Source organism: Mastomys coucha, unplaced genomic scaffold (assembly GCF_008632895.1).
Source record: "Mastomys coucha isolate ucsf_1 unplaced genomic scaffold, UCSF_Mcou_1 pScaffold5, whole genome shotgun sequence".
Classification (NCBI taxonomy): Eukaryota; Metazoa; Chordata; class Mammalia; order Rodentia; family Muridae; genus Mastomys; species Mastomys coucha.
In genome coordinates this window covers 15938462-15961151 of record NW_022196911.1, presented here as the reverse complement: position 1 = coordinate 15961151, position 22690 = coordinate 15938462, and the positions used below count along the sequence as shown (strand labels likewise).

General features: G+C 37.2%; 1 protein-coding gene and 1 non-coding gene across 4 annotated transcripts in view; one reads left to right on the top strand and one right to left on the bottom strand.

The window, feature by feature from the left end:
* The window catches only part of Chd1 (chromodomain helicase DNA binding protein 1), a 75943-nt gene that overhangs the window by 24888 nt on the left and 28365 nt on the right, over window positions 1–22690 (bottom strand). For all 3 annotated transcript variants that reach the window (XM_031354637.1, XM_031354635.1, XM_031354636.1), the window contains 17 exons: window positions 21576–21725; window positions 21156–21424; window positions 19892–20117; window positions 19353–19453; window positions 18826–19004; window positions 17584–17711; window positions 16045–16261; window positions 14911–15000; window positions 13342–13532; window positions 12336–12524; window positions 9295–9457; window positions 8055–8207; window positions 3971–4042; window positions 3253–3402; window positions 1642–1790; window positions 1262–1358; window positions 1076–1171 (listed from right to left, as the gene is read on the bottom strand). In XM_031354637.1, the coding sequence (XP_031210497.1) occupies window positions 1076–1171; window positions 1262–1358; window positions 1642–1790; window positions 3253–3402; window positions 3971–4042; window positions 8055–8207; window positions 9295–9457; window positions 12336–12524; window positions 13342–13532; window positions 14911–15000; window positions 16045–16261; window positions 17584–17711; window positions 18826–19004; window positions 19353–19453; window positions 19892–20117; window positions 21156–21424; window positions 21576–21725 (2620 nt within the window). The remainder of the gene's footprint in view (window positions 1–1075; window positions 1172–1261; window positions 1359–1641; window positions 1791–3252; window positions 3403–3970; window positions 4043–8054; window positions 8208–9294; window positions 9458–12335; window positions 12525–13341; window positions 13533–14910; window positions 15001–16044; window positions 16262–17583; window positions 17712–18825; window positions 19005–19352; window positions 19454–19891; window positions 20118–21155; window positions 21425–21575; window positions 21726–22690) is intronic.
* On the top strand, window positions 11532–11638 carry LOC116079353. Its single transcript, XR_004113922.1, has one exon. It is a non-coding gene; the product is annotated as a U6 spliceosomal RNA (small nuclear RNA).

Here is a 22690-nt window from a genome sequence, read left to right as displayed (position 1 = left end):
AAAAAAAAAAAAAAAAAAGTTAAACAAATAGGTAGCCTTAATAGGGAGCTAGCCATATAAGAATACTGGTTCACTGGTGTACAAATAGCCTGCATATATTCTAGTTATTAGTGAGTTGTGATTTTCTTTGCCTCTCCCCAACAAATCAAGTACAACATAATTACAGGAAAAACAATTTACAAGATCAAGCCCAGAGTGACAGCTTCAGAAATCTTTACTCCATTTTGTCTTCCACTTTCTTGCTTTCCCCCGTCCACTCTCCATCCTCCAGAGGAGTGACTGACTTCTACGTCCCTGGCATTCATATAGTACAATGAGTATCCGTGGAATGAACAGATGCTGAGTGATCCCTAAGAACTTCAGTTCACAGAGACTGGCAGAGGAACCTGTTTGTCTTTTTTTGATTCTTTCCTTGAGCCTTACAGGCCTAAGCCATCTCTCTAACCCAGGAACCTGTTTCTTTAAAAAAAACTAACAAAAATAACCACTACTCAACTTCCTCCCTGAAATCATGTGATTTACACTATGTCAGACCTCAGCAGTGGTATGTGCAAATGTTATGAGTTTCTTACTCTGTCTCATTTTCTGGAGTGCTCTTATTTTTGATAATTCTTCAATTAAGTTTTGTGGAAATCTGACCCAATAAAAATCCAAGTTGTGAAGGAGGCAGAGAGGGTGCACTCAGGGGATTTGAGTTGTGGCAGTACATAGATATGATCAAAATACACTGAACATCTGTATAAAATTTCCAAGGAATAAAAAATACTACCTAAAACTAGCAGTTGTGTCATGGAAATCTGAATAAAGTTCACACTCATCCATGTATTACCCTAAATATGCAGAGCATGCTGTTTGTTGAGCAAAATTCTGGCTGTAAATTAGAAATCCATCTCACACAACCAATTTAATTACCCATAAACAATTGGTCATATCAGGGGCTGATGGTTTGACTGAGTACAAACTTTTGTACAAAACAGAAAATTTTAACATAAAAACTATCTTGTTAGCTGTTTAAAGAAAGCTATTGAGATACTAACTCGGACCCTCAGCATGTGCAGTTCTGAGAAGGACCTACCTTGAACTGGGAAAGCAGCTCATCTCCGACAGTCAGCGGGCCTGGCTCGTTCTCATGAGTCTCAGCTCTCTTCAGGATTTCATCTATATCCATCTCCTGCATTAAAAGGCCACTTTTATTTTAAGTACACTTGCACCTTCCCCTGACCTAACAGACAACAGAGCCTCTGCTGGGAATGCTGCTGACCTGGGGCTCTTGCTCTTCTCCTTCAGGCTCCTTAAAAAGCTCCTCGGCACCAAATTTTAAAATGGCTGATAACTCTTCTTTATTGAAGGGGGTAGAACTGGAAACATGAAAAACAAAAATTCAATCTTAACAGCAATATTTTCAGAGCATGTTCAGTATAGTTGCTTTATAAGAGATGAGGAAGTCATGTGGGTAAAGCTTTAATCTACTTATTTTAAAACTACAAGACCTGAGACATGGAAATTAAGGGGATTCCTCTGTGTGATCGAACTGTAACGGTCAAGCAAGGCACCGTGTATATGCCTCTAAGTTCACTTTACAAAGCATTTGGGGTGACTCCTCCCCCATGGCATTTCTCTTACAGAGAGAGCAGTGCCCACCTTGATGGAGCCGAGCCTGTGTGCAACACTGTCTTCCCGGTGGTATCCATTCTTTGAATTACAAGATGATCCAAAACCATTTTCTTTTTGGCCCTTTCAAGAATATCTTCTTCAACTGATCCCTTTGTAACCAAGCGATATATATTCACCTGTAAAAGCAAGCATGAGAAGTTACAGTAACAAGGACCTCTTGCTAACCTCAGTGTCCAAACAGTGCACAAATCGACTCCTCCTCTACCAAGGTTTAAAAGTGTCAAATGTGAAACAAAAATTTAAAAATTAGTAACCATATGTCATTTCCAAAACTAAAAGTTCTGCCATTTAAAAAACGATTTGAATCTTTCCTTCATCTCCCTCCCCACTTTGGCTCTGTTTTATGGACTCAGAGCACACTTTGGATACCTTTCTAGAAAATAAGCCACATATACAATGAGAACTGGACTGAGGTTGATGTCCCTTGACTTTAGGAAATGTCAGAGGGAAAATGAGGCAATGTGGTACCAGGTCACATCATCTTCTTTTAAGTCTAAGCTTGGCACACCACCATTGCTGAGTCAAAAGGGATCCCACCGCTTACCTCCCACATAAGAATAGTCATGTGACTTGAACTTCCTGACCTGCTATTTTCTTATCAAACTCCGCCCCAACTGGAAGCTGATCCCTGAAGGTTGTGGAAGGTTGGTCATAAGAGCCACCAGCCTGGTGGCTGAGCCACACCTCCCACAAAATTCTGTCAATTCAGGCAGTTCAAAGTCCACTGCGGAAGCCCTTTCTCTGATTTCTGCTACTCTTTATACATTTCTTAGGAAATTTTATTTGCTTATTTTTATATATAAAAAACAAGAAATGATCTTTAATACTTTTTTTATGTGTATGGGTGCTTTGTCTGTATATACATCGGTGTACCACATCCATCTTGGTGCCCACAGAGGCTAGAAGAACTCAACCCCTGGAGCTGGTTGTGAGACTCAATGTGGGTTCCAAGAAGAGAACTCAGGTACTCTAGAAGAGCGGTAGGTGATCTTAAACACTGAACCATCTCTCTACCTGCAGAAATGATTTACTTTTAAATTATACTTTATCTGGTGGAAACAAAGAAGGAAACCCCTATAAACCTCTATCTTTACATAGTTTCTTTGATTCTAATGTTTGTTGTATTTTATGTAAGTGCTTTCTATTAAACTATATAGACAACAGACCTATGTGAACAACTCCCTAAGAGAAGCTCCACTGTGAACAAAGCTTTAACTCCTCGGTCACTGATCAAAGGAACACCCCACCCTTTTTTTTTGTTCAAATAGCAACAGATAGTTGTACAAAACCTGTCAGATGGGGCTAGCTCTTGTGTGCAGAGAACTATGTATACCCTACTTGAACTATCAAAGGTTTTATGCCAATAAATCAAGTTTTTACACTGAATAGGTGACATTCACTCTAGTTACAACCTAAATGAGTGCAGACCCTGATATCAGGGTCTCTCAGTTCTGTCCATTCTGGGGTCCAGCTGCTCATCAAAGACTTCCTCATTGTCCCAGTCAAGTTTTATATAGGAGTTTTTTATAATATATTTAGAAAAATACAGTAAAATAGTCAAATAACAAATTAAAATACCTGTTTCTTCTGTCCAATTCGGTGAGCTCTTGCCTGAGCCTGAAGATCATTTTGTGGATTCCAATCAGAATCGAATATAACAACTGTGTCAGCAGAGGCTAAGTTAATGCCTAAACCCCCAGCACGGGTAGAAAGTAGAAAGCAGAAATCCTGCAAGGAATTTTAAATATACAAAATTTCAGATCTAAGCTGTGACCAACATGACTCAAAGTCATCTTACAACTGACTTTATAAACGTAAAAGTGTTTTGTTAGTGATACTATTAAATTGAAAGGCAACATTAAAAATTAAATGATGCCAGTCTGTGGCTCAAGTGGAAGTCCACGTGCCTAGCAGCACCAGGCTCTGGATGTGGTCCTCAAAAAATGTAAGCAACAACAAGAACTAATGCGTAAATCTTTATAAGGATCAATCAACAAGATTTCAAAACATAAAGTCATGTAGTAATAACAAAAATTAAATTCAACACAGTATTTAACTTTAGATAAAAATAGGAAGGATTGGGATGTAGCAGTAATTTTTTTTTCTCTTAACAAATACAAGTCACACAACAAATTCTAATGATAAAGGGCTAATTTATATTGAAGTAAATTAACTGTAATATGTTGAAATACTATTGACAGATCAAATTTATCATATAATAAAACCTAAAAGCTAGTAAAAGCAGGCCAGCACCAACTCTTAAGAAACAAAAGACATAATTTAAAGGCATCCATACCTCTGAGCCCTCAGCATTAAAATGATCCAGGGCTTGTTTCCTCAGCTCTCCTTTTATTGATCCATCTAATCTCTAGAATAAAGCAAATTAAAATCACTAAGTGCAGTGTAACAGCATTAGCACTCCTGAGAACAAAGAAATTGTGATTACGAAGCCCCAACCCAAACTTTCTGAGTCAGACATACTAGATCTAGAGTTCAGCAAACACCATGTAGCTAATGCCTCTGACGAGTGCTTGCTCAGTTTGAAATGCACGGTGGCATCTGGTCAAGCAGCATAAGCATTGAATGGCTTAACTTTCCACTCACCTGCTCCCTCACAGTAAAGAAGATCCAGTGAGGAAACAACACGGAGCCCCGCAGCCAATCAAGCTCTTCCTAAGCATTAACTATTACTGAACATGGGGTGTAACTTCATAGTAGAAAGTATTTACCTAATTATGAGAGGCTTCTGGTTCAATCCCTGGCACTGGGGAAGGGGTTGTTACATAAGTATGAATTGGCTGTACACTAGATCGAACTTACTACTCCAATCCATTCTTTCTGGCTTTGGAACACTGAAGATTAAACCCAGAGCCTCACACATGTGAGCAAGCATTTTATGACTTGAGCTACATCTACAGCCCATAAGTCATGCTTTTAAGTGATACATTAAGGTACTATTTTGGGAAGCAATATGCCAATCGCTGCTATCTCTATTAACATGCAGAAATGTATTCATAATCAAAGTTATAGTCATTGTTGGACCATTATCATTTTCAGTACTATTAGAGGAAAAATAGTTCTAACAATTAGCACAAATGTCAATCATTATTCAGAGATAATGATTAACAAATGCAAAGTCTACCTGTGATTATGCTTAGAAATACTATAGTAACTAGATGCAGTGTGACCCTTTCCATTAACAGTAAGTCAGTGCCTTAAATATGATTATGGTCCTGCAAGGTGATACTTGCTAAAATATCAACACATATTTTGTTGTTGTAACTGAATCATTTTTTTTGTTTATTTTACATAGCTGGAAGTGATCAAATTCGGTTTTTTCATTGTCAAGAGTAGTGTATCATTTTATATATGTTCCTAATGCTTATGGAACTCTCCCAAAAAAATTATTCAGAAAGGAAAAAAATGCAAAATCTAAAGCCAATTCCACTTAAAATCCAGATGAATAAGCAAGTACCTATAGCACTTCTGTACTTCTGTAAACCAGCAATAAGCAGACAACCAAAACCTACAACACTATCTACAACAATAAAGACAAAAATGTAGGAAGATATAATGCAAAACATCTACAAAAATGATTTTAGGTTTCCAGAAGTGTGGCTCAGTAGTAGTGTACTTTCCCAGTACATACAAGGCACAGCTTTTACCCCAGAACCACAAAAACACACAGGAGAAATTGTATTTTTGGTTATTTTATTAATTTTGGGTTTATCCCATAAACAAGACCAATCAAACTGAAACCTAGGCTATAACTTAGTTAAGTTTCAAGTTCAAACAGAGTAGAAGTAAAACAGGTTTGTTTGTTTGTTTGTTTGCTCACTTGCATGGTTGCTTCTGAGTATGGTCTGTGCATTCCTGGCTAGTCTTGAACTCAGAGATCTGCCTCCCTCTGTCTCCCCATTCCTGGGATTAAAGGCTTACAATAACATGTCCAGCAAGCCCTACCTGCCTCCACTCACAGAATTGGTATTAAGAATTCCTCAACTCTGCTGGGCAGTGGTGGTGCATGCCTTTAATCCCAGCACTTGGGAGGCAGAGGCAGGCGGATCTCTCTGAGTTCAAGGCCCGCCTGGTCTACAGAGTGCGTTCCAGGACAGCCAGGGCTACACAGAGAAACCCTGTCTCAAACAAAACAAAACAAAAAACAAACAACAACAACAACAAAAAATTCCTAAACTCATAGTCTCTGAAATATAGGTTAGTAAGTATCTAACCCTTCACACCGATGGCTTACTACTCTGCTTCTTTAAATGTGCTAACTCTGTTACCACCAACTGACCAGCCACCCAGATTCCCTCTCTTGTCCCATTCTGTTCCCAGACCTCAATACTTTACTGCTGCTAGACAAACTTTCTTGGAAAATGAAGAGATAATGTATGTTCAAGATATAATTATTAAAGTTTACTTTTATTTTTAATTATGTGTGTGTATGTGGGTCTGTTTGTCCTAGAAGGCCAGCAGAGGATGTTAGATCAGCTGGAACTACAAATGACATGTGCTGGCAACTGAACTCAGGCCCCTCTTGCAGAGTAGTACATGCATTAACTGCTGAGCACTTTCTAGTGCCCAGCACTGATTTTTATATATACCCGGGCTTCTGGAGCATCTAAGGCAGCAGAAGTGGGAGGATCTTGTTGAAAGCCACCATAAACAAGACCCTGTTATCTGAAAAGTAGAAAGAAGGGGTGTGATGTAGCCAATTTGTAGAATACTTAGCTAGCCTGCACCAGTAGCTCAGCTCATTCCACAGCACCATACAAACCAAGCGTGGCTGCAAATGCCCTAGTGCTTAAGGGAGATAGAAGTAATGCAATCCATGAACATGGTGAGTTCTAAGACAACCTGAGTTATAGAAGAAAGGGAATTTGAGAATTTTACTAATGTTTTTATATTACATTATATTGTACTTCTAACTCTAAAAACTGTATTTTATTTTTGTTCATGTGTATATATATATATATATGTATATATATATATGCACATACGCATGCAAATTCCCTAAGAAGCCAGAAGAGGGTGTAGGATACTGAGAAGCTGGAGAAACACTTTGCTGTGAGCCATACAAAGTAAGTATTTGCTTTCATTTTCTATCTCTCCAATCCCAAGAGAAACATTTTAAGGAAATAATTTTCAGTAGTTTAAGAACAGTACTAAGCTTCCTCCCAAATGAAAAGGTCTAAGCCTAAAGAAAAAAAAAAAAAATTCCTGTTTCTTTTCTATTAAAATACAAACTGCAAGTAATAAAACCTATGCATCATTTACTGTGGCATGGCTTAAGTAAACATAAAAATATTTCCCTCTGGGAAGCAATGTAAGAATGAGAAAATTTGGGCTGAGGACTAGAGCCTTCATATGCATTTCCATTTCCATGTATAGTCTTCCATTTGATGATGTACACAGATGGTTTTTAATTACAATAATGGTACTACTCTGCTTCCAGTATATTACTATGTGTTTTTATTGTGCTAAGCAACAGCACGTAAGAGGTATAGTATTTCAACTTTCAAGCTCCATGTATAACATAGCACAGTGTAAGTGAGCTTCAACAGAGCAGACTCTGTATGCTCATTCTCAGCATAAGTCTTCTGCCTATGTTAAACATGTATCATGTACTAGTAGTGTACACTGGGCATCAGCTATATTCCTGGTACTATTCCAAGAGGCCAGTAAGATGAGATAGTAAAAAAGCAAGCCTGGGAATCTGAGTCCAACCCCTGAATGTGGAAGAACTGACTCCACAAAACTGCTCTCTGACCTCCACAAGAGCACCAAAGCATGAACATGCGTGACACATGCACACACACACACACACACTCACATCTGAATACTCACATCAAGAAACACACACATAAACACAAAATCAATGAAAAAGAAATAAATCATTATTAGGTGTAATGTACTGAAAATAGGACCTGACTCTAATACTGAAACACTCATGGTGTAGGCTTTAACCCCACTGAATGAATCTCAGTATGAATCTCAAGTAGACAGGATGTCAGCCTGCTCGTATCTGAGCCCTGCTCAACTTTACCCGGCAAACCACAGGAAAGGCTAGCCACAGCACAAAGAGCATTACAGCCTGCATGTGTCCAAGGACTCTTTCCACAGACTGCATCTTAATTCACAAAGCTTGCCCCGAGACCCATCTTAGCATAGAAACACCACTTTAGTCCAGCTTTTAAGAATACACAACATAAAAACAGAATTAAAATAAACTTTAGAGAAAAAATGAAACTTAGAAAAGTAACAAATGATTCTCTAAGTATGTTTAAGGGAAATATAATTTATATGCAAAATAATCTCAAAACTCAATAAAATAAGCCCAAGAATACAATGAAACGTAAAATCAAGGAAATGCTTACTTGAAAGGGGAATTGGCGATACTTCAAATATTCTGCAAGTATATCTAACATCCGCACCATCTGAGAAAAAATGAGTACTCGGTTGCCTCTTTCTCTTAGGCGAATCAACAGCTTGTCGAGAAGAATTAGTTTTCCGCTACTACGGATTAAGTGCTAAGGAAACAATGGAGTACGAGTTATTACAATGTAGAAATGCGGCAAACAGTATAGAGTCCTATTTAATATTGCAGTTGCTTTAACTATTTCTAACTTAGAGTTTAAGCTTTTCATAATGCTGAAGAGAAATTTACTTTGGTTTTCAAAAATGTCTAGGACTGGGCTGGAGAGATGGCTCAGCGGGTAAGAGCACTAACTACTCTTCCAAAGGTCCTGAGTTTAAATCCCAGCAACCACATGGTGGCTCACAACCATCCATAATGAGATCTGACGCCCTCTTCTGGTGTGTCTGAAGACAGCTACAGTGTACTTATATTAATCTTAAAAAAAAAGATGTCTAGGACTTTTACATATTTTGTTTGTTTGTTTGTTTGTTTGTTTTTTCTTTTTCGAGACAGAGTTTCTCTGTATAGCCTGGCTGTCCTGGAACTCACTCTGCAGACCAGGCAGGCTTCGAACTCAGAAACCAGCCTGCCTCTACCTCCCAAGTGCTGGGATTAAAGGCATGCACCACCACCGCCCAGCTTCTATTACATAAATTAAACCCTAATCATGAGTAACTAGACTATTATTTTTGCTGTATCATGCTACTTGCTAGCTCTTACACTATTTCTCCAAGACTTTTAGCCAAAATAAACATACATTAAAAAACAAAAGAGCAAGCAAACATATTCTTTTTTAATTCAGGGATTCTCACCCCTCAATGAACTACTGTGACTGAATTCCAAGAGAGTCTGCACGTCTGAGCTGCCTCAACAGTAACAGAGGGAGGCAAGTAACATCTATGCAGGCAAGCCCTCCTTTAGGCTACTGGCTACAGGCAGATTCAGCCATATCACAATCTATAACACATTAATACATTTTGTCTGATAAATCGCTATAACCCACAGGCTTAATGTTTATAAATTATAATTTTAAAAGTTTTCATAAATATAAATAATAACAACACTATTATTTAAATGAAACATTAGCCAAAGAGAACTTTTGATTACTATATTAAATTACTGTACTATTTTTAAGCCCAAACTGAAATACATAGTCTTGGAATGCGGCTTTACCAAAAGAAATGGTTAAAAATTCTTACTTGTAAGGCCTCCTGTTTATTATAGAATTCATTATTATCCGGTGGTTTAATGAGGTAGCAATGGTTACAACATTTCTTTAGCTCCATCATAATGTTTAAAAAGCCTGAGGTACTGCCCTTGGAGCCTTTGCTGAGGGCTTTGTAATTCCTAGTTAAAATCCATCTGCAAAAACAAAAGTCACATAAACAATATTCAGCAGATCACAAAGATAAATTCTGGAAGTTTAAGAACAGCACTAGGACCAAATCAAACCATCATCATCCTCAAGTTTACAGCTACACACAGGACGTACTTAGCCTCATATGTAAGACACAAAACAGACACAAACTGTCTGACCCATCAACCACATACAAAGGCTTTATTTATGTAGTACAATACATGCATTAATCCTTTCCTTGAGTTTTGTGGAGCAGTGGTCCACAGTATCAATCTTCCTAGAAATTTCATTCCATCGGAAAAGTAATTAGAACCACATCTCTTCCACGGAGTCTCATGAGAGTACCCGGTTCTAGTCATTCTGTCCTCTCTAAATTGCAATTATGTAATGCCCATGCAACTTGAAAAACACTTCAAACCACAACTCTTCTCTTCAAAACCTACTTTAAGTACCTATTACTAACTTCCTCTCTGATAAATCTACCTTATGAATAGGATTAAAAATCCCAAAAATATCTAGGTATTCTTTTATTATCTTTCTTTTCTACTGGCTCCTTACCATTTTTCCTGATCTAATTAAGAAGCAAACATGAGTCCATGTACTGTGCTTGACTCTGAAGGAGGTATTACAGGCTCACAGCTTATATTACTGTACTCACGATGTCTCCTGTGTTTCTGGAGAAGATACTCTAAAACGTTTTACACAAATTTATGGCAATCTTTCAAGGCTAATTTGGGCGTCAGTCAAGACCATGTTCTCTAGCTAGCTCATCTCCACCCCTGCGGGAGGTACATACAACATTTAAAGCCACATTTTATTACCATAGTAGCCGCAAAAAAGCACCCAGAAGTAACAGGGGTTATATCTTCCTCCTCCTTTTAACTGTTCCAAATTCTTTTCCATTTTTAAATTTTCCCTAATTTTCCACACACAACAAAATATACTTAATATTACTCTTTTACATTATAAAACATTCTCTCCTACAAAAACCTAAATCTAAACAAGAACTTGATCTACAGGAAATAATTAAAAAAATATTTTTAAAGATTCCAGAAAAATATACTAGAAAAATCTACAGAGAAAAATTTATTCAGGAAACTGTTTCCTTATCAAAGAAATTTTAAGGAGAACAGACACCTACAAATGAGGCACTTAATTATTATAGAAAGGTCCTATTCATCGGTGCTGGCGATTCATTTCAGACGTAAGCCAAATTTAAAGTTTGAGGCAACATAGCAAAAACTTTACTGGACATTGACATCAAAAAAATGTGAGGGCTGGAGAGATGGCTCAGCGGGTAAGAGCACTGACTGGTCTTCCAGAGGTCCTGAGTTCAATTCCCAGCAACCACATATTGACTCAAAACCATCTGTAATGGGATAAGATGCCCTCTTTTGGTGTGTCTGAAGACAACTACAGTGTACTCACATAAAATAAAAAAATAAAAAAATAAAAAATAAAATGTTAGCATTTTAAGGTGGGTAATAGTATCTTTAAAAATTATTAGAGCTACATGAAGAAATATAGGTATGAAAAAGTACCTCGACATGTTTGAAAAGAAATAAAAGGAACTAGAGTACTAATAACTCAAACTTAAGTCACGGGTGCTTGGGACTTTTCTGAGGCAGGGCCATACCCTACAGTCCAGACTTGCCTGGAATTCACTAAGTAGTACTCTGGATGGATTTGCAACCTCAAGCCCTCTGACCACCTCCAAGTGCTGAGACCACAGCCTGCACTATAAAACCCACAATAAAACCATTTCAAAGTGCATGGTACTGGGGGGCTGGCAAGATGGCTCAGCGGGTAAGAGCACTGAGTGCTCTTCTTAAGGTCCTGAGTTCGGATCCCATGGTGGCTCACAACCATCCGTGATGACATCTGATGCCCTCTTCTAGTGCGTCTGAAGACAGCTATAGAGTATTAAATTCCCAGCAGTCACATGATGGCTCATGGCCATCCGTACAGCTACAGTGTACTCATACACATAAAAAATAAATAAATAAATCTTTAAAAAAAAAAAGTGCATGGTACTTACAGATTCACTATAAAATTTAACCTTTTAAAATTCCAAATATAGTGCTCACTTCAGTAGCACATATATACTAAAATTGGAATGATCCAGAAGATTAGCATGGCCCCTACGCAAGGATGACACGCAAATTCGTAAAGCGTTCCATATTAAAAAAAAAAAAAAGATTCCAAATATAGTCACAATGTATTTCCTTGTACAAGTAAATATCAGAATAGATGTTAGGACGTATTTTTGTTTTTATCCTTTGAAAAGTTACTTTATAAATTTGACAAGGAACTTACACAAAATATAACTTGTTCATGTTCTTCAAAAAAGGGAGGGGGCAGCTAAAATTATGTCTAAGGTTTCTTTATCTCTGTCAATTACCACAATTGCTGGATTTATCAGGCTTGTTGAAAGGTAAAAAGTATGAATAGGGGATACATAATGATATATTTAAAAACATGGCTCGGGAGCAGGAGAGACGGCTCACTGGTTAAGAGCACTTGCTGCCCTCGCAGAAGCCCTCAGCCCAGTTCCTAGTGCCCATACAGAAGTTACAAGCATCTGGAACTTGGGTGCCAGTGGATCCCATGCTCTACTCGGCCTGTGTACCAGACACCAGACTGTACATGGTACATATACATGCATACAAGCAAAGACTCATACACATAAAACTCAGTCTTTTAAGACAATGATTTAATCTTGGACTGACCCAGCACTAAAGCTCCCTGCTAATTAGCCACAGAATAAACTTATTTTAAACCTGAGTGAGCTGCTACTGCTCTAAAAGCCTTTACATGAGGATGCGGGGTCCCACAAGGACAAGGACAGTTAACTCTGTATTCCGTGTTCTCTATTCAGCTTACTTGTAATATTGTTTCTGTAAAGCACTCATTTCCATTCTTAAAATCTGCTCGACCTTGGCAGGAAGAGATTTTTCCACATCTTTCTTAACTCTGCGTAACAGAAATGGCTCAAGCTCTTTGTGGAGGCTTGCATAGCCATATTCTCTGCCTTTACCGTGTTCTTCTTCAAAATCTTCCCATGAAGAAAACCTTCAAAAAATTTTAAGGAACAGTTACTGAAAATAAGCAAAATTGTATATAAGAGCTAAAATTAGTCACTTCTAAGTCTCCCACCCAACAAGTTCCTCCTACACACAACACACACACACAAACATTTATGTATGAGAAATATATTAGCTATATGCATAAATGAGTGGGCATATATGAGTCAACCTTAGCTAAAGAGTATATTCAAGGCCAGTCTGGGCAACTTAGGGAGACCCTACCTCAAAGCAAAAGTAAAAATGAGGGCAGGAGATGTAGCTCAAGGCAGACTGCTCCCCTACAGCATGTGATATCCTAGGCTCATCTTACAGAACTACACCAAAAAGATTAAATGTGAATAAGTTACAATGATTGTTCTTGAATTAAATTCTACAAGGACACAATTGTTACTAAAATATTTCTCACAACTACCATGTAAAGTTCAAGATGTATTAAAAAAGAATGTGATGTAACTTAGGACAAATTATTTAACTTTCTGGTCTAGTTTTCATTTACAAAATCAGATTACTAGCAGTCTCTGGGTATTCTAACTGCTACTGCACATACATGGTACACACGGTACATACATGGAGACAAACCACTCATACATATAAAAAGTTTTAATGTATACTATGAAGGTTTTATATTAGAATTAAAAAACCTAAACTTAGAAATCCAAAATTAATTCCATCCCATATTTTTTCATTTTTATGATCTGTGACCCAATGTCACTAGGTCATGAACTTGATTCCCTACTTTTTTTTCCCAACTGAATCTGAGCAAATAAAACTATGAACAAAGCCATGCCCACATGTTGCCTTACTTCTCTGGCATAATGAAATGCAGCAATGACCAGAGCTCTTTCAGGGAGTTCTGTAGAGGAGTTCCAGTGATTAGAAGACGGTGATTAGATTTAAAATCAATTAAAGTTTTATACAGAAGGGAATCATCATTTTTTAATCGATGTGCTTCATCAACACCTATAAATGCCCAATTCAGACCACCAAGGAATGCCTTAAAATGAATATAAAAAAAAAGCAGTTAATATATTTAGAGAAATAAGAATTCAAATTTAACTTTTTCATTTGATTTGAACTTACAATTACTAAAATGAGATAAATTAAAATCAGAAACTATCATTTTAATCTGAGCACTTGGGAGATAGAGGTATAAGACCACCCTGGTCTGGAGGGTTCCAGAACTACTAGGGTAACCCAGAGAAAACCCTGTCGTGAAGAACCAAAACAAACAAATAAATATTTTATGACTGAACTGGAATCTTCAAAACAAGCAACTTATCACACAAAATAAAATTTCTTCAATTATTAATTTCACTATTCAAAAATAGAGAATATCAGTCTATATCAGCTTACACTATAAGCTATAAGTAAGGAACCTGGTACCACCTATTCAAAATTTTACACAAGATTTTCGGTCTAAATCCAACAAAGGTCTCTAAGAATGTCAACTTGAAACAGTATCATGACTTCTACAAAATGTAGGCTTCTAATACATAAATGTAGGTCTATTGACACTTGAAATAAAGACAGGCCTGATTCCGCTATTAATAGCTGTGTGACGTTAGACAACTTCATGGAGCTCTTAAGAGAACTGGCTTTTCAATAATGAAAAAATAGCAAAGTAGATGTTAAGATTTAAATGAGACAACCATTACTAAGCATTTGATGTAAGTTTCACTAATGCTGTTAGGCACTGTACTGGTCAACATGATAGTCTAGAGTTATCAGAGAAAAGAAGCTCAGTTGACTGGCCTACTGCAGCTGGTGTCAACCCTAGGTGGGTGATCATGCACTGTACATGAATGCTGTCTGAGCATGAACTTGAAAGCAGGCAAGCAAGTGCCCTCTGACCCAGCTTCCTACCCTAGTCTCTGCCTGAGCTCCTGCCCTGACTTCCTTCCTGATAACCATGATGATGTGCGTCAAATGAATTCTTCCCTCCCCTGAGTTGCTTTGGTCGGTGTTTTATCACAGTAAATATTAACAGAAACTGAGATAGGTCTCTTCCTCTATTGTTTTTTTAATGTTAGACATAACAGACACTAACTAACCTACATTTAAAAGAATTGGCAAACTTTTTCTAAAAATGGAGATGAAAATATTTTAGACTTTGCAGACCAATGTGCTCCATCACATCATTTCAATATAACACGGTAAGGAACTCCTTTAAAATCTTTCTAAAATACAAAACTGACTCTTAGCTCAAGGGTCATTTAAACAAATAAAAAGGAGAAAACAAAAAAATTTTAAAAATGACTGAAGGTTACAATTTGCAGATCTGTTCTATGACTTAAAATATCCTTTCATTCTGACCCACAACACACAATGTATGGAAACTGTAAGCAGAAAACACCAACACAAGAGACGCATACCTTATCCTTCAGTAAAATTTCATACGTTGTTAGAAGTATATTAAATTTTAACCTTTTGGTCTGGGGATGCATCCATTCATGAGTTCTTATCTATTATGAAATTTTAAGGACAAATTTAAAAGAAACATCAAGCAAATTATATATTTCTACTTAAATATCTAAAATGAACTAAAAGCCATTTAAGATACATGCACAAACACACAAAAGATGTAATAAAAGTTAATACCTCTTTATAGAACTGAACATGGCATGCAGAAATGAAATGGAGCAAGCCTTATTTTATTATATTCACTAAACAAAGGTTTGTTGGAAAATAATCAATTCGCCTAGTAATATTTGTGGATGAAATATGCCATCTAAGTTTCATCTCACCTCAATGCAAGATGTGTGCGTGTGTGTGCGTGCGTGTGTGTGTGTGTGTGTGTGTGTGTGTGTGTGTGTGCGCGCGCGTGCGCACGCGCGCGCGCAAAACAAGATTAACAACCAGTTAATATTGTAAAACTTGGGAAGGGAATATATGAATGTTCATTGTACTCTGAAACTATTCTCATGAATATTTGAACTTACTCCAAAAGAAAAAATATAATTATATATCCTAATATGTGCATGTATGCATGTGCTGGTATATGTGTGTGCGGCACATATCTATAATGCTAACACATGAGAAGCTAAAACAAGGACTTTGAGTTCAAAGCTGTCCAGGACCTCAAAAAAAGGTATAGAGAATGTGTATGTGTGCATGTTTATATGTACATACAACACATATATATGCATACATAAATACCCAACTATACCTGAACCAAGCATGACTTTTAAACTTATTATATTGATTGATTGATTGATTGATTGTATTTGTGCATACCTGTATACATACAGAGGTCAGAGGACAATTTAGGGACTTACACACAGGTTGTTGAGCTAGGTGACATTCCCTTTACCCACTGAGGCAGCTCAACCAGCCCCATAGCTTGATTTCTATTATAACCAATTAAGCATGTGCTAGACACTTCTTTGTAGCAAGTTACATGATAGAATTAAGAATATGGAGACAGACACACACACAAAATCAAACCACACACTTATCCTCAAAGATAAATCTGTCTACCCTACAAAGTTAATGGGAAAACAACTTACCATGTTTCTGCTGTTAATGTCACCTAAATAAACCACAGCATTCATCTGAGAAGCCCATGTCTGAATCTCCCTTTGCCAGGAAGTCAGAGTGGAAAGTGGTACAACTAGTAGAAAAGGTCCGTATAACTGATGTTCATGGAACAAATAGTTCAAAAATGAGATCGTCTGTATCGTTTTCCCAAGGCCCATTTCATCAGCAAGTATGCAACTATTTCCTCTACAAAGTTAAAAAACAAAATCCATGTATGCAGTAAAGGTATAAATTTATGAAGAATTGTTTTCATATTATGTCTCCCGTTTATATCAAGTTGCATAAAATTATAAGAGGTATTTTATGCAATACACTATTTCTATCACCAACATACAATAAATGCAAAATCTTACCAAAGACATAATCACTAACACTATAGGAAAGATGAATAGCAAGTAACATTTAAGGCCAGATTTTGCTTTAATACTTAATATTACTCTTCTTAGTTAATTACAAAGCTGATACCGTAGTTTATCTACTAGCAGTAAGCAGACTGTAGATATGGTAGTAAGAAGTATCTAGGAAGAACGAAGGTAGAAACGTATAGCTAAACTACAACCTGAGGAGTTGAGGACTTCATGACAGGGACGTGGGGGCAAGGAAAGGGCTGAGGACTAAGTGCTTACTAGAGAAAACTAGAGAATGGGGAAATATTTCAGCAAGTGTGGACAACAACATATACAATTTTTCCATTTGAATAAAAACATTTAGGAATGGCAATAATCAAATAAGTTAAACTCAAACTTTATTAATAGAAATCATCCCTAAATTATGTATTTATAAAATCTGTTCGCAATCCTTCAGCTTCTCTGCTATTATTATTAATCCCATCCATGCCCTCCCTCACTGCACACGGTGAAAACACAATGTGGCAGCAGGAAGGAACTGGCTGCCCATGCCTTCACTCCTGAAGTTGTCTGCACACTGTGACACAGGCATGGTAGGGGAAGAGGGAGGATGAGAGAAGGAGAGAGGAAGGGAGAGAGGGAGACGGGGTGGGGGAAGGACCAGGGAAAGGAAAGAAGAGGGAGGAAGAGAGAGAGAGAGAAAGAGAGAGAGAGAGAGAGAGAGAGAGAGAGAGAGAGAGAGAGCGCAAGAGGGGGGAAGTACAGAGAGAGGGGAAGGGAGAAAGGGAGGGAGGATACAGAAACAGAGACAGAGACAGAGAGACAGACTGTCAAGAAAACATTAAGATTCTGAAGTCAGGGTTGTAAAACTAAAAGATGTGAAACCATTCAAAAAAACTCTCAAAACACTTCCCACTGACAATTAACAATTTTCATTCTACTCCCTGGCTCCACTTAAAAGACTTAAGTCAAATCTGACGTGTTTAGATGAATGCATTAAAATGAAGGGAAAGATTTCTCTGATGCCTGCTACAGACCCTAAATCAGACCTGTGGTACTGCCTGCAAATCAAACCTCAAGTAAACACTGCTTTGCTGCAGTGTTTCAGCTTGTGGAAATCTCCTTGTCCCAGGGTGAGCAGATAACTGAGAAAATACTTACTTGCACCAAGAGTGAGCAAGCCAGTTTAAACCATTCAGCTGATAGTCTCTCAATTCTAAACCCTCATGTCCTCCAATATAGGATGGTTGTTTCTTCAGAGCTACGAATCTTGGTCTTTGTTTCAATACCTTTGGTCAGAATAAATATTAATATTCAGAATATAAGATATCATGCAAAAAGGTGAATGTCCTTTAGACTATCTTTCACCATAAACATTAACATTTATTTTATTATTAATTTCAGAGGTTCTATAATTCAAAATGTATAAGAAGCCAAGTACTATAGTATGGACCCAGAATCTGCCCCCTCAACAGATGAGACAAAAAGACGTTATTTGTAAAAACATGAAGCATGAGGATCCTGAGCTCAAGGCTAGCATGGGCAAGTAACAGAATCCCAGCTCAAAACCACAACAGGTAACAGCTTCATCAAAATTATTTCCTATTAATTAATGCTACTCTCCACTATCTGATATGTAGATCACTCCTAAGCTCTTGCTGGCAATTATAATATTCCACATCTTCCACAGAAGCCAGCACTCAAACAAAACGAAAATATATGTATATATGTATCTGATGATTCATTTGTTCATGGCTATTTTCTATACTCTCTAGCAAGAATGGGGAGTAAGATGTTTTGCCTTTTTTTTGTGTGTGGGGAAAAAAATTACTGAGGAAATTAAGTTCCCAACCATATACATAGGTCAAGTACTTCAAAAAGAAAGAATATCAAATTAATTTATAACCATTGCCCCAACCATGAACTATAAATAATTTATAAAACTTCTATTCCATATAATTTCCAAAATACCACTATGAAACTTTAATTCAATCCTATAATAAAGTAGTTCCTAGACTTTAAAACTATCACTAACATTTTTACATAAGTTTCCAAAGTTTAGAGAAGATAGCCCTAGACAGTTTCTCATGCCCTGGTTTCTGCTCTCACTTTCAGCAACAATTTCTGCTACTTCTAAACCAAGGAATGCCTTTAAATGAATATAAAAAAAATATATATATATACTTTCAATTTCCAAGGAAATTTCTTTCTATGCAGTCTCCACATCATCATTACAACCCATTGTCATATTTTAAGATAGTGCCATTAAAGAAATCTCAGTTCCTCTAAAAGGCACAGCCAACTAAGTACTCTTTTAGCCTGTACGACATTAAGATTGTACGCTCTATATAGGCTTGGTACAAAACACACCCATTTGCATTAATTAAAAATGTTGGTACTCACTTTGCAATCTTTAAAAGGTGTCGTTTTTGACTGATTCCTGCTAAAATATTCATCGATGCATGTCTGAAACTTTTTGGAAATGAGAGCTCCATCCTCCCAGCTGCACTCTGAGTATGGAAGCCCCTGCCATTTGCAATAATAATCAGGAAGACCAGCTGCTGATTTTTGATTGGAATGAGCTGTGAGATGAATCAGGTACTCATTTTATTTTATTTATATTTAGTTACATCACAGGCATACTCAGTAAAGGATACACAAGTGAAAATTAGTCATCTACATTACAATATTTTATTTTAGTAAAAGAAAGCTACTGCATCTTGGGTATAAAGGTAAACTTAAGGTTGCTTACATGATTTCAACAGATGAAAAATCTGAATGCAAGCTTGGGAGTACAAATTTGTAATCCCAGCTACTCAGGAATCTAAGCTTGAGTTCTGACCTTGAGACCATAATGGGCAACATAATGAGATCCCATCTCAAAAACACACCAAACAGATAACACTTTATCACACGTATTTACCACTAACCAATTATGCGCTCCACTATCTGATATTGCTTGTGTAGGTCATCTGTAAGTTCTTGCTGGCAATTATAATATTCCACATCTTCTGGAGAAGCATTTTTCAGCCTGAAAATTTTTAAAGCAACAACAGACTTCAGATTTTCCTCTAAGTTATTTTATCTTACTGATAACTCTCTGTTAGACAAGCTCCCACTGTACCTTTTAATGATGTAAACAAGTCTAAACAATGTAGAAAGAGAGCATTAGTAGTAAGCTTTTTCTTTCTGTTTTGTTTTTTGTTTTGTTTGTGGTAAGGCTAGAGACTGAACCTTGCACATTCTAGGCAAAGAGTTCTAACATCCTCACCAACATTCAGTTTTTAATTTTAAAAATTTGAGTATGACAGTCCGTGCAACTCTTATCAAAGACAAGTTCAGACTGGACCATTCCGAAGACTTTCGCCCTGAGATGAATATAGACTAGAAATATTTTATGCTCTCATTTTATTCTTAGTTATGTAACTCTAATCTTGTACTATAAAAAAGATTTTAAAGGAATCTTTACCATCGTTTTGTCTCCTGATCTTTTTTCTTATAATTATCCAATTTTTTCATCCCTCTAACATTCTGCTGCTTGAGGGTCTCTTCCGTCTCCCATGTGTTGTGGATGTGAGACCATCCTTTCCACTTAATTAAATACTGTATGTCTCCTGGCTCTTTGTTTCTTTCAAATCCTGCATTTGGGTCACCATCTGCTTCCACGGCATAAATGGTTGTAGTAGCACCAGTAGCTAGAGGCAGAAGACAAACTCCATGTGATTCTGTGACAGGCCTGTTTCCTCCCAATTCAAAGCTTCAAATGTGTACAAACCACTCACTAAATAACCAAACTATTAAAATACAAGAAGTTACAATAAATCATATTACAAATAAAAGATAACTAAGAATTTTAGAACTAAAAAATTACCTATTTCAATCCCTCTCAAGCTTTAAAAACCAGGGAAGCAGGCAGTGAGATGGCTCAGCAGGCAGAAGCCTGGCAACCTGGGTTCTATCCCCAGGACTTACATGATAAAGAGACCAAACACACACCAAGTTGTCCCCTGGCACCACATGGGTGCCATAGTACATGCATACACATACACATGTGAACACTGAAGAAATGTAAAAATTTCTACCTAATAAGCCATTTTAAAAAAATAAAAATAAAAAAGCAAAAAAAAAAAAAAAAAATGGGATACTCAACAGCATGCTCATTAATGTACAGTAACCAATAACTTGGAAACTGCTGTTTTAATTAATTTACTTTCCAGATACATTAAGCAATAAGAAGCCTACATGTTTAAGACATAGGGGAAATAGTAGAAAGTATAACAAAATGATTTAAAATATAAGAAAAACACTATTTTCCTTATTGAGTTAAAAGCCTTTCCACATGTCCAACACAAGGACTGTTACTAGGACATTTCAGAGACGTGTGAGCCATGCAATGCCTATTGTCACAATAAATAAGCAAAGGAGAAGAGACTTCACTAAGAGCAATGGTTTTCTTTGTATTTAGTAGAATATAATTTAGTTTTGACCATAATTAGGTTTTATTAGCAATATAAATGACTTATAAAAAATGTTTCATCTGCCAGTGAAGACTGGCAGATGTCTGGGTCAGGCTCTCCATCTCTTCAGACTCCAAGTCTGAAGAAGAGAGAGAGAAAAGCAGCTGTGATGGAATTTAATTTAATTCCAAATTTTAATTCTAAAAATTCACTGTCTATTGTTTATGCTGTGAATATTTGAACAAGCACATGACTGAACGTTGTTTGCAGCTGTACCTCCTTTCCGCCCAACTCTGCAGTCCATAAACCTTTCTATTGTCTCAAATTCCTCATCCTCCGTCTGAGGGACGTCCTCTCCGCAGACCTCCAGCAGGTCATCGGAGTCGGTTTTCATTTCTTCATCCTCCTTGTAGCTCACATTGACGGTGGCTTGGCGGCGAGAGCTTCGTTTATCATTATCATAATCTTCGTCATCTTCATCCTCAGACGAATCAATCTGTCTCTTTTTTTGTCCGAGAATTTTTTTCCCATTTTTTGACTTAGATCTGGGAAAAGGGAGTGAGGGAAGGTGTTTTACAGACACTAGGATAAAAAAATTTTAAAGAACCATACAAAAAAAAAAAAAAATCTCAAAAAAAAAAAAAAATTCTCTAAATGGCAATTTTTAGCAAACCACAAAACGCCAGGCACACTCACCTATTCTGAGGCTTTCTGCTTCTGACTTTGCTTTTCGGCTCGTAATCAGACTCCGTTCCATCACAGCTGCTTTTCTCTCTCTCTTCTTCAGACTCAGAGTCTGAACCAGACTGAGATGGAGAGCCCGACCCAGACATCTGCCAGTCTTCACTGTACAGAAACATTTTTTATTTAGATATCATAAGTCATTTATATTGCTAGTAAAACCTAATTATGGTCAAAACTAAATTATATCCCACTAAATACAAAGAAAACCATTGCTTTGAGCCATACTGGAAAATAGTAAATATCAGCAGAGTAACAACAAGAAGTATTTTGCAAAGATTTCTCTTATAAACCCAGAGTTTTACTGGTCACTTAACCCTCAAATGAAACAAATGGTTATAGGTTCATATATATACTGTCCTTTGAAAAACAGAAAGAATTCTAACCCTCGTTTTCCTTTTTTTAGAGGCTGTAGAATCTAAAGAGCCCATCCTTTTATACAGAAGCACTGGGGCTCAGTATGGCGGAGGTCAAGGTAACCTGGTCATGCTGCGCCACAGTCACCAAGCACAGCGTGCTCAGTGATGAGTGGTGCTCCCACTTGCTATTCTCCCTCTTGTTAGGTCTTGTTTTGGCTTCACATAGGGAAAGCAGGACTGTTAAGCAGTCCAAGGGGAAGACCCAGTTGAGTATGTAAAGGACTAGTGAACATCTGCACATCTAGGTGAGTTTCCTGCCTCTGAAAGACCCCTCCCTAGGAGAGCAAATCTGTACTGCAGTGTCTTGAAAACACATATGGGCTCAGATGGTTGGAGAACATATCCTTTTATGTGTATGGGGTCTATATGCCACCTGCATTCCTGGTGCCAACAGCAGACAGAAGGTGAATCAGATACCCTAGGTCTGGATTTACAGAAGTTGTTAGCCACCATGTAGGTGGGTACTGGGAACCAAACCACTATTCTCTGGAAGAGCAGCCAGTGCTCTTAATCACTGAGCCTCTTTCTAGCCTCTAAAGTAATTTTTAAGTAATAATATATATTCTCTAGAAAAAAAAAAGCTTCATATACACCACATCAATTGTGACTATGATGAAGCTAACACACACACATAAAAACAGACTATGATTG